General features: G+C 24.9%; 1 protein-coding gene across 4 annotated transcripts in view; it reads right to left on the bottom strand.

Moving 5' to 3' along the window:
* The window catches only part of LOC122515613 (serine/threonine-protein kinase N), a 128,937-nt gene that overhangs the window by 14,082 nt on the left and 100,892 nt on the right, over positions 1-13,963 (bottom strand). For all 4 annotated transcript variants that reach the window (XM_043633015.1, XM_043633016.1, XM_043633018.1 and 1 more), the window contains exons 4-6: positions 13,139-13,242; positions 7,186-7,396; positions 2,571-2,725 (exon numbers count right to left, since the gene is read on the bottom strand). In XM_043633015.1, coding sequence (XP_043488950.1) covers positions 2,571-2,725; positions 7,186-7,396; positions 13,139-13,242 — 470 coding nt within the window. The remainder of the gene's footprint in view (positions 1-2,570; positions 2,726-7,185; positions 7,397-13,138; positions 13,243-13,963) is intronic.

The raw sequence follows: 13,963 nt of genomic DNA, 5'->3' as shown, positions 1-13,963 counted from the left end.
TAGCGTTCTTATTTATTATGTTAACATGTCCTACTGATAAACTTCTACATTTTGGTTAATGTTGATGAGATGTGACTACTCTATTCAGATTTTTAACGATTTACTCCATTAATTCTTAAATTACGATGTAGATTTTTGGATCTAAACTTCATTAACAATTAATAGTTGAAATAATCTAAAAGGACTTCTATAAAATGTATTCTTTAGTAGCGTTTGTACTCATTATGTTGACAGTGTATTGATAAAATTCTATGTATTGGTCAATATCGATGATATGTTTCCACTTTGTCTGTTGTTTTTTAACGATTAATTTGATTATAACCTAAATTATGTAGTATGTGGATTAATAATTTATTTGATTTCATTTGAATGTCTACTTGGAATGAATCCAATTTGAATATTCGGGTAATTCGACTTGCTGTGCAAAATTATCCGACTATTAATATAGCTCAACAGATTCGAATTGTTTCAACGAGTGTAATTTCACTTTTGAAATTGTTGGCGTATTAAAAATGAGAGCGAATATAACCTAAATTTAAAGCTAGATTTTTTTATTATGTATTTTGATTGATTAAGTTGATCTAACATAAGAGATCCTATAAGATTTTTTAGTAGTTTTTTTTATTTATTATGTCAACACGACACAGTATCAAACTTCGAAATTTTTATCAATATTAATTGTTAACATAATCGAATATCTGTTATTTATCGGTTTATTTTATATTCCCAAAATATGTACTACGGAATTTAACAATGCATTTAATTACGTGTAAATGATTACTATGATGAATATTAACGATTTACTTTCTCATATAACCTAAAATAGTCACTTAGAGATTTATTTGATAATTACCAGAATTATGCACTGCATTGTTTAGCAGCGCATTTAATTAGATCTAAATGATTATTTGGAATAATTTAAGATACGATTTGATTTGCAATGAAACTATAATCTACTATATTTTAGTCAATATTTGACCATTTACCTGTTCACATAACCTAACAGTCATTTAACAATTCATTTGATGATTGCTATAATTAGGCACTAGTGTTAAATAAAGGATTTAATTACATCTATATAATTATTTTTGCATTTAAATATGATAAAAACGTTTTCCTCTAATATTAATTTAGCTTAACAACAGCTTCGGCTTATTATAACGAATGTAATTTCATTTGTAAAATTATTAAGGCACAAAAAATAGGCTGTAAATGGACCAGGGTTAAAACCTGGATCCTTTTATTTTTCATACGGTGCTTTGACTATTTGACTATTTGAACTAACTATTCGAATTTGACTATTGAATCAACCTAATGTGACCTGTACAATTGACTTTTTTAGTAATTTTCTTGTTTATTAAGTCAAAAATATACTTATAAACTTCTAAAGTCTAGCTAATATTGACGGTACGCTCATTCCAACTTGTAATTTTACAATTCATTTAAATAATTCAACTAACAATACAAATTAAATTTTGATTTTACTTCAATAATTATTAAAAATTTATTCAATTAAATATGACTGACTAGATGGACTAGATCCAATTTTCTCTACTAGCTCGTTATGCATACAAAGTTATTCTCAAAGCAATTAACAGATTCGATTAGTTAACAACGGGCGTATCCCAGTTTCGAAACTATTAACGCTCGAAATATAGGCTACGGCTGATTCGAAATTGAAACCATGACACTATTTATTTTTAATACAATGCTGAATAATAAATTAAACTATTACTCAAAACTCCATTAAATTTATTCCTGCGTAATCCTTTAATTTTATTAACATAGTATCCTTGTAACTTCATTTCCGTCGAATTCAAAATTTTACATCTTTTTGTTTGAAACTTTTTCGTTTCAATAATTCATTTGATCATCCTAACCTATAAAAGATTGAATCAAATTTCAAAAACTAATTAATTTATATAATTCAATCTAACTTGTTACATCGATTAAATCCAATTTGAACATACCTGAATAACTTGACTAACTACATCCAAAGTTATCCAACTATCAATATATCTCAAACCTATTAACAGATTCGATTTACTAACAGCAGGTGTATCCCAATTTCAAAATTATTGATGTACCGAAAAAATAGGTTACGCATAGATCTAAATTTAAATAATATCGTAAATCTTCTGAATTTCAAATGCAATGGTTTAACCAATTGAGTTATTAAAACCCTATAAACTCAATTCCTTCGTAACTATTCATGTCAACATTACATACAATAATTCTTACATTAACTTGCTGCATTTTGTAAAAATTCACCTGACAACTTTTAAACAATCTTTCAGACATCATAGTACGAAACGATCGATGAGTTTAGCGATCATGTTCACGTCGAACGGATGAAATCAATAGCACCTGTTTGATGTTCAACCTTTTGTATGTACGTATAACAAAAGGCTTTTCATCGAACCCCACATGAAGTATATACGAGCTTCTAATTTCCTTCTTATTCATATATCTACGTGCATATGTATTTATGGTACGTATGTACATCGTATTATGTGTTATGTGTAATCCATATGGAAGATTGAAAAGTGAGATAGAAGAAGAATACGTACTTCCGTCAGAGCCTTCTTATCAGCAACTTTGGCACTTTGCAGAAGACGTATTACATTCTTTGCACCTTCCACAACAGCTGCTTCGATTCTAAGCCGGTGTCGCAACTCTTCCACACGTTCTTCCAAAGCAAGCTCCAAACTGGGCTCGTACCTATCTGCAAAAATCATTGCAAAATAATCCTTGAGTTCATATAAAATAAATCATCATTTATAGTTTTCTTGTGTGATTAAATAATATATTATATATTATTTAATATATAATAATAATAATAATAATAATAATATTTAATATAAATTTAGTAAAAATTAATTTACAATTATAGTGGATCTTGAACTCAAAGAAAATAATTTTATATATATATGTGATTTCTAGAAAATATTAATAAAAATAATTTTGTCACTATAACAATTACTGTTATTATTGCGATTAAATTGAACGGCCACCAATATAAATAATAATATTATAATAATTAAATAATTATAAATAATAATAAAATAATAATATATTAATAATAAAATATATTAAATATATATATTCATTTTATTAATATTAATAAAATGCACTCTGTAATGTAAAAATGTAAGGAATTTAAATTCAATTAAATATTAATTTTATTATATAATAAATAATAATTTTTTATTTTATATTAGATTGATAAGCTCATGCGGTTTTTTCTAAATAAATAACACGGCAAAAACCGTACGTATTATACTTATTGATTAAACTGATATATATATATTAAAATATCACAATATTAAAAATATAAATTATTTATTTATTATATTTTAATATAAATAAAATTTAGACCTCACACACACGATAAAAATGATATTTTAAATCTATTATAGTTTTTAATTCCAAATAGAAAATCCTGTTCCAAGTCACAAATCGGGTGACCAAAATAACAGATATCCGAATTTGTTTGTGTCGACAAACTTTTCAGATTCGAACTTGACCTTTTCGTAACCTTGACGCAACCCTGACTTGAGCCCAACAAAATTCCCAACCCGATCTGAGCCAATTGTTCTGAATACTTTGAACGAAAATATGTCGAAAATATTTTAACACTAATGTAAGATCAAAAAAACTAATCAAAAAGATTAATTTAAGTTAAAGGAAACTTAACTTTGTTTCTTTTTTAATTTTAACTACAGATAAGGGGTTTGTTTTCCTTGTATAATGTGTTTACTCAATTATCTGCCATTTTGATTGATCTTGAAGAAATTATCATAACGAATAGTGGAGAGTAAATGATACATAAAATGTATAAGATAGTATTTTTTTGAAATAATAATAATAATAATAATAATAATAATTATTATTATTATATTATTATTATTGCATGAAACAAAGGAGACTAATCTTTTTGGCAAATAAAAAATAAATAAAAGAAACAACACTATCAAATTCAATCTTCAAACAAAAATGTTTATATAGGATTTCTAGGAAATATTAATGAAAATAATTTCATCTCTATAACAATTACTCTCTTATTTAATGCGATTAAATGGAACAATCACTAATATAAATAATAACGTTTTTTTTTTCATCAGATAAATCTAAGATCATGTCGATTTTTTCTTCTATTTCTATAATAATCATGTTTATTATGAAAAATAAATTTTAATAAATTCATATTTCTTTTTCTTTTATCACTTTTCTAACTTTAAAAAATAATAATAACTAATCTACATTTTTCAGATCTAATGGTCTATTTAGCACGGATTTTTTGATATTAATTTCATTAAATAAATATGTAATAATATTAATTAATAATAATTAATTAATAATAATTAATTAATAATAAATGTATTTTCATTAAAATTTGACATTTCTAATTTTATCCATTAAATTTGAAGACAATATACTAATAATCCCGTAACTGTTACTTTTCTATCATCAAAATAATTTTCTAATGTTTATATTGAGAAGAAAAATCCTGGTGGGTCAATTAAATCACATGAAATAAAGTCTTATTTTAACTTTTTCTGATTATATCGTACCAATCATTTGAGGAAATAATATTTTGGATTTTGTTTGCATGTTATATTCGATAACAACAAAATCTGAATCATCTGGCAAATAATTATATTCGTTTACTAAAAAATTACATTTCAATTGATTCAACTTGTTTTTCTATACTTAAAGCCAATTTTAATAAATCTAATATAATTTTGATATTTCTATTTTATCCGGTGCATAAATTTGAATATGTTATCATTTTTTGATTATTTTAATTAGGTATGATAAAATTTTAAGAGACCCATGAGAGACCACACTTTTCATGCGAGTGTGAATTTGATATATATGAGATCACATTAAACAATTTGAAGTTCTTATATACGATAATATCTCTCATCGTACAAAAAAAAATCAAAAGTATTTAATTTATTAGAATTTATTTATAAAAAATTAAATTACATATAAATTTTAGAATTATTTTATTATATTATTAATTTAATTTATATAAGTATATTAATGGAGTTATAATCGAATTGTCTTTCAAAATTGTTTATTTTTCATTGACCAAAAAAAATCTTGATCAATGTGTTAATAATCATAAATTTATGCATAAAAAGTTAACAATTCAATTCTTGGTCGCTAAAACAATAGAAAAAAGAAATTCAAAAAGTAAAATTAAATCGAGTTGGCTTCTGGCTGAATTGTTGGTAATTCCTAGTGTTAAAGACAGTTGCCAGTATCCACAGAAACGGCACTTGCAATGCAAATGAAAGGTCGCCTTGACGGAGGTAACCGAACTTGTATAGATAGGATCAGTAAAACATTGTTGTTGGCGGACGTTTGCCAGAGGTATCGCAACGAATCAAAAATATTGCGCCAGAAAATGAACAAAATTTAACTGACACAGACCGAAACTAATGCGAAAACAGGGCCACCCGCGTAATAATGTGAGACAATTCGAATAGAAGATTACGTTACTGAGATTGATTAATTACTGTAATTAGACTGTTACGAATTTGATTGCACGTAAAATACGTTATAAAAGCATACGGAATTTATGCTCATCAAATATGCAGCACAATGCGTGTATGGGGATTTTATGCCCGTCAAATATGCAAAAAGCATAATATATATAGAACTTGTACACTTGAAATATGCAAAAAGCGTATGGGATTTATGCACGTAAAATATGTAGAAAGCGTATGAGAGATTTATCCTACCGCTTATAAAATATAAGTATACGCATGAAAAATATGTGCATATAAATACATGGATATGTTCAACATAGATTTATTGGTTATTTCGCTAGTTCCATCATAAATCAAATTTCATTCACCTATACTTTTAATCTACTTTTATCTAACATTCTCTTTTTTTACTTTCTCTGTAAATTAAAATATAATATTTCATGATTAATGTTATGATTAAATTGTGATAGTTTACAGGACAATATTATTTATTGCTAATATATATTGAACAATTGTAATTAATAATAATAATAATAGTAATAATAATAATAATAATAATAATAATAATGATTTGGATTGAAATGATTAAATATTGAGAATGATTTAGGACGGCAAGTTTAAACATGATTGCACTGTAAATAACTATGGCTGTATTTGCTGTTCTTTTTAAGCCTCGGCTGGCGCCTCGGCCAAAAGTATTCAGGTCTCGTATAACAAAATATTATATATTTTCGTTCTAGACATACAAATTACTATTGTTTATTAAATAGGCTATTAAAAGTCACCACAAGACAATAACATTAATCGAGGACGTAATTTAAACAAAAAAATGTCAAATTTAAAAGAAATTGTTAATATAAATATAAAAATGCGTATATTGTTAATTAACAATTAATATATAGTATAATAATTAAATTACTTTCTTTCTCTAATTAATTTCTTTTTTTGTAAATTGAAAATATATACAAATTTATATTAAATAAAAATCATAATGCTAGAATATAATTAGAGGTTATAAAATGATTATGTTAACAAAAGAACCAAATTATAACGAGTATTCATAAATAATGGACAGTATTTCGATTTGTAATAATTTTTGTTTATACTTAGACATTCTTTTTTAAATAAAAGTAAAGATATCAAATTTCTCAATAAGTTGACTAATTTTTTTCAAGATGGCGTCAATTTAGGAATAGTGCGTATGTATTGTAATACGCGGAATCGAAATTAATTATTAATATTGTTAATCAAGTGTATTACCCACAAGCCTTTTTTTATAAAGCAATTATAATATCATAGTAACATAAATTTTAGAAAACCCAAATTGTAAAGAAAAAAAAAAGGAATCATAGGAAAAGTAAGTATCAAAAAAAAGTAAAACACTTAAGAGCGTACCGTAACTCTTTTTGATCGTTTTTGTAAACGAAACTTATCTTTCTGTATAATAATTTGATTTTCTTAACAAAATAACAAAAAAACAGAAAAAGGAAAAGCAAATTAATCAAATAAGTAAATAAAATAATTGTATAAATTAAGAATAAAATACAAAAAATTTATGTAAAAATAGTAGAAATGATATTATTAATTTAAATTAAAAAAAAAAAAAGTGTTTTTTAAATTTAACAGATATTTTTTAATATTATTGATCATTTGTGTAAAAAACTTGTATTATTTTATTTAATACCTTTGTTGCCAGTTGATTCGCCATTAGGAGGTGGCGCATCACCTCGAGCATGTTGTTGTTGGCGCGCTTGTCGCACCTTCATTATGCGCATGCGTAGGAACTCGATTTTAGCGCGGGAATCATCGAGCATCTGCTGAGCTTCTTGAAGTAATTTCTTGTCTCTGTGACCACTCGTCAAACTCTGTATCATATTCTCCGCGCCCTGTTTTACCTACAACGATAACAAAACATTCAATAAATAGATAAATTGATAAATAAATAAATTAACATAAAAATAACAATAATCTTGGAATTCTAAATTGGTATTAATAAGTAATTTTTTTTTTTTTTTACATATACAGTAGGATCTTAATTTATCATCGTGATTTGAAATGATATATAAATTATAATTATTATTATATTACATCAAAAACTTTTACAGTATATATATATTTGTATATATATAAATAAATATTTACAGTAAGTGCCAAGAATAATTTTGTATCTCTTTTGTCAATTTAAAACAATAAATGTTTTATTTTAATACAATATTTCCAAATTCTTATACAGAGAAACATATGTTAAAAATATTAAACTTGTCAATTTATATAAATTTTATTGTAAAAGAGTCTTTTATAATAAGAAATGTAAAATTTTACGTGTAATTGATAAAAAAAATTAGTCTCGCAAGATACGTTTAATTGTCTCAAAATAATTAGAAAATTTAAAGGAGGAACAAGCAAGTATTATTTACAAAAATAATGATTGTATTTTAATTAAATCTTACGTAGATGCAAATATTATTGACAGACTAATGTTTGATCATTTAAATAAAATTTGCATTACAGTGAAATCTCATTAAATATATATAGCTCATAAACAGCTTGTTTCTCACCAATCAGGAAGAACCATCCTCCCCCCACCTCTGTCATTAGTTTCAAGATTGTTTTACATTGGTAGCATTTGATTGGTTTATGCTCTTTACCATACATATAAAAATGTCTTGTTAAATATTATATGCACGCGTTTATAATATTTTAAGATCAGACGAGAGATATTTTTCAAGATTATAGAAGAAGATTTGAAAGAATTATGTTTATTAGTCAGACACATTCAGTGACAGTAGAAAGTGGTGGTGGTAATGCTGAAATTGGCGGGAAATTGGTTTACGAAAAGCGTGGTTTGCAATTAACGAAGTTTTACTGTACGAGCAAATATCAGTTATTTCAAATTTACAATGGGAGCGAGTACGAATATTTCTGTGACTAAATATGTATATTTATTCGTTTTTATTACTATATATATATAAACATATAATAAATGAAGATACTTATACATAAAATTATTCGCAAAGATGAATAATTCTTCCATGAAAAGAGATTGAACGCATGATGATAATGATAATAATAATAATAATGATGATAATAATGATGTTGATGATCATGATGATGATGATGATCGATACGCTCTAATTGTTTTAAGCAAACGGAAATAATTTGCTACATGAAGAATAGTATATCATGTTCTTTCTAATACTTTTTTTAAAACGCGCATAGAAAAATGATATAGAATTAAATGCATATCCTAAGAATAAATGTTTGCAACTTACGATCTGTTATACATAAAAAAGAACAAAAAATTTATGTACCGTATAATAAATTTCAAGCATCTAATTAACCTTTTAATTAATATACGCCATTAAAGTGGCTTCTCGATAAGCCATTATGGTGGCTCATAATTAAATCTTATTTTTCAACATATATTTTCATTGTCTTAAAAGTTAACGTTGTTTAAAATGTTAAATGCGTTAGATGCAAAAATCATTGAACTTGTCATTATTGTTTACCTTAACAGACGTTTTGATACACATGTTTTATTTTTTAGCGTCTACAGCTAGATTTCGACGTAGTTAAAAGATCAATTGTGTGCCTATAGTTATGAAAGTGGTATAAAAGTTAAAAATTTAAAAGAAGAATAAGTTTATTATTCATTTCACATCACATTATTTTCAATTAAATTAATTCAATATAATTTTCACGATATTGTCAAACATGAACCTGTAGATAGTTTTTGTTATTTTCAATATTATTATATAGAATTCATATAGTGTTCAAATGTAATCCTTTAAATATCTCGAAACAAGAGACCACTTTCATAATTATGGGCACAATTAACAATTAAAGAATGAAAATGAAAATAGACAGACCTTTCTAACCAAACGCTTCGCCATTTTCATTGCACTTCTGTCAAAGGTTGTCAAGTTACTATGCCTCTTTACCAAATATTTCTAAGTATTCTCTCTAACGCTATCATCCTAACAACTAAACCTATTAGCCAGCTAACTCGGTGAATACTTGGTGACGTCAGGTGAATCCATCTTTACGTTGGTATCTAGTTAGAGATCGATCATACTAGCTAGAAAACAGTTAAAAATTCGTTGACGTTCGCGAGTTGGCCCAATGCCATTAAATCGATACTTCGTACCATCCCTAATTCCCTGACAAAGTCAGTCATTGTGACTTATATCGATTTCTTCCTAATACGAATTAAGAACACGAAATAATATATATTATTTTTTGTTTGATTTTATTTTATTTTTATTTAGCTCAATTATTATCTGGATTAACGTTTTTTCTTTTTTTTTTCGTAAATGCAGGTTTCTCACTCTTTTGCAAATCACATTTTTACTTTCTTTTGTAAATTACATTTAATTGTTTGCGAATTAAATGTATTCCTTTGTTAATTCGATTAAAATTTTGGACGAATTGAAATTGTATTTTTGCAAGTTAAATTAAAAACTTTTTGCACATAACATTAAACTTTTGGCAAATTAATATTAATTTTTTGCAAAGTAAATTTAATCTTTGAAATCTTCGGGTTTTTCTACAAAATTGTTCATTCAGATTTTCATCTTTCTTTTTTTTCAGTAAAAAGAAAGGAAATAATCTTTGAAATTACACAAAAATGCAGCAATCACAGTCTATTAAAATTATTCATTCAACAATCAACGATTTATGTACATTTGTATAGTCCAGTTGTTAAACAAGACTTTCTTTTCTGTTTATAGATTTTTGGTATATTTATGTACATTTGGAGGTTATTATTATAATAACTGTAGATGTTTCAATTTTACAATTACATCAAAAATCCTTAAATTTGATAATAAAGTTAAAATTAGTTTAAAATTTATAGCATGAGTGCTAAGAATTTGACAATTTATAAAAAAAAGATTTACAATTCTGTTATGACACTAGTAAAATTTTCATGTAATATTTCACGTTTACTTGCTTAAAGATCATTTCATTTTCATTTATTAATTTTTTTAATACTTTTATTTTTTCCTTTTATAAAAGTTATAAAAGAATTTAATTTTCTAAAAGGTTTAGTTTGGTTAAAGAAACATTAAATTTTTCTACAAATAAATCTTTTAATATATGTCGAAGAAAATTAAAAGAAAATAATTTTGTAGAGAAACTTAATTTGCACAAGAATTTGAATTTGATTAGCAAAAAGTTGTATTCTGATTTGTCGAGAATTAAATTTGAAATGCAAAACATGTATAATTGAAATATTTTACGTACAACCTTAACACTATTTATAATAAAATATTGAATTTCTTTAACAATAAACTTACATTTACTTTAATTTTTATTGCCAAAATGTAATAATTTTGATAGAAAAAGAAATTCAATTTGCAAAAAGATAAATTTAATTTGATAAAACTTGAATGAAAAAGTACAAAATCTATATCATAGAATTAAGAGAGTTAATTGAAAATCATGCATCATTCGTGATAATTTATTTCCACAGTTTCATGACGCAATTAGAGTCTATCATTAGCAGACAAAAAATGTCTCAACGCTGACTCATGACTAATGCGGCCACAAGGAAAATCAACTAGGAGGACGATTATCATCGTTGAGAATTGATTTGAGTGAATTCACGTTGACATTTCGAGATAGCTTATCAACATTTGTGTAATAATAAATTGTAGGAAAAATAAAACACATACGCACATTTATAACACATACATAAATAGAATAATACCCAGTTACTGATGATTTTTGAATTTTGTCAGTAAATTTTTTTACTAATCTTAATAAAACAAAACCAAAATTTGTTCACAAAGATACGAGCAATGTTAATTTATTCGTTTGGAAACTTGTATTAAATATTTTTTTTTCAATGAATACGAATTTTATTCACAATATTTATAATCATATTTAAAAAATAAGGGATGTATATATTTTAAATATTTATATTTTGTTAATATTGTGATAAATGTGCAAGAGCATGCATTTTTCATCAATATTGCGAATAAAATTAATGTACATTGGAAAACATAGAATCAGTTTCAAAATGGTGGATTAACATCGTCCTATTCTATGTAAACATAACCTATTTGAGGCATGAAATTAATTCAATCGGACTTGTATGGAATTTAAATATAAAAAAATCGTTTCAAAAATCGTTAGAAAAATACTAAACAAATAAATTCATATAAGAATTATCGGAAATAATTCCTTTCAGACATGATGCAGTAGATTCATGTATATTCACAAGTTGAGCGAGTACTTCAATAAAATTTGATTGAACCGTATGTGGTAAGGTTAGTATAAATGAATAAAAGTTTTATTAAAAAGTTATGAATACAATATATGGAATATAAAAGAAACGATATCAATTTTACGGCTACTGTGATAAAAATATAAAAATAAATCTCTCAGCAATATTTTTATGTTTAGTTTGTTTATATGAAATTTGTTTACTGGCTGAGGTCGTCAGGGTTACATCGAGTTTACGTCATAATGATTATCATATTTGTTGAGAAAAGTTTTAAGGTCATTCCAAAGTAAGAATTATATTTTTAGCAATTCCAAAATTAATGAATATATTTACTTTATTTAAAGATGTCTACCACACATTCTTGACAAGTTACAAGTTTAACAATTATCGGGAAATTGCATTTATTATTCTGTGAATTTTATTTTTATTTAATTTTAATTTTATTCAATGTATCATTAATTTTTTGTTGTATCAAATTATCACGTAAATGTTTCGTGACATTTCTTTACGAATTCATTTTTATCTGGTTTCATTTTATAGAATTTATCATAAATTTTTGTTATCAATTCATTACAACCAAATTTATGATAAACTTGTTTGATAAACTTTTTTCTTCCAAATTCTCGAAAAATAAAAATTGAAAGGCGTGAAATTAGATGACCTTGGAGATTAAAATATTATCTCATTCCAACCTTTGAGAACTGATTATTTAATAATCATTATCAGTGCTAACAAGCATAATTTTATAATGAACCATTAAACATTTTTTTATGTAATACTTTTTTGTTATTTACATCCATAAAATATAATGGCAAAATTCGGTTATCAAAAACTAGAACACCCTGTTTATTAGAATGGTCATTATTTTGCATCTTATAAATGCAATACCCACAGTACAATTTAAATCAAATAAAGAAAATAAAATTCTTTTAAAATTTCAACCATTTATTTAAATAATTAAACAACGTGCTTAAGAATGCTAATTTTATTCAATTTAAATAATACAGTAATGTTAAATACTTTTAAACATGATTTACTAAAATAAATAAAGAGAACTTTAAAAATATAACTTTTGTAAAAATCTTATACGATGTAAATACAAAAGAAAAAATATGCGCTTTTTGATGAACTTTAATATCAAGAAAATAGGCTGAAATTTGAAAATGATTTTTATTTATTTATTTCGAATTAAACCGAAAGTGCATTTATTTACATTTTTTAGAAAACCAAATAATAATCTTTTATTGTCTAATTATTATTTATTATATTCATATATTATATTTATTGTGTTTATATTATTGTTTCTAAAATATGTAAATGTTTTTATCTATTAATATTTCTGTATATAAAAGCTTATGTTTATAAAGAAAAACCAACGGAAAAATAATAGTAACAATAATTAAATTACCTTTAATTCGATGTTAAGTTGCTTTTCCAAAGATAAAAGTCGAAGATCCGTGAACAGACCTTCCTGACTCGGTGACGAAGGCCCCATTGGTGACAGAGGTGTGTCTAAAATAAAAATAGTCATTGTATCTCTTGGCGGAAATGAATATCTAGTAATGAAATTCTTTTATGGCTATGCCCTACCCAGTCTCATAGAACTCGACCGATCAACGTTTATCATTTATATATACATATATATTATGCTTCGTATATTTATCATAAATAAATATAAAAATTGAAAGGATTTTTCTCAGAGTACCAGTACCCTCATCTAAGGTGTGTCAAAAATTTCAAAGTTTGTAATTTAACAAACCGAGACAAATATTAGCCTATAATGTTTCATATATTTTTTCATTCAAACAATTTTAAAAATTATTTCAGAACTTTTGACTCACCCTGTATAGAACGATTTTGTAAGAAGGGTTTTCTGTATAGCACAATTTACAAATTAAAGGAATATTTGTTTATTAAAATACTTTTAGATGTAACGTTTTGATGGGAATCATTCAAACAATTTTAAAAATTATTTCAGAACTTTTGACTCACCCTGTATAGAACGATTTTGTAAGAAGGGCTTTCCGTATAGCACAATTTACAAATTAAAGGAATATTTGTTTATCAAAATACTTTTAGATGTAACGTTTTGATGGGAATCGATTAATGTTCAAAATATTTTTCTACAAAACAATGAAGATAAATTTGTAATAATAAATAAATTTTAAAGAATACTTCTGGGTAAATTTTTATATTAATTTTTAATATTATTATTATTATATACATTGTTTAA

Source organism: Polistes fuscatus, unplaced genomic scaffold (genome assembly GCF_010416935.1).
Source record: "Polistes fuscatus isolate 324 unplaced genomic scaffold, CU_Pfus_HIC Scaffold18, whole genome shotgun sequence".
NCBI classification, from domain to species: Eukaryota; Metazoa; Arthropoda; class Insecta; order Hymenoptera; family Vespidae; genus Polistes; species Polistes fuscatus.
Note: the sequence above shows the minus strand (reverse complement) of the source record. Positions and strands in the feature narration are given on the sequence as shown.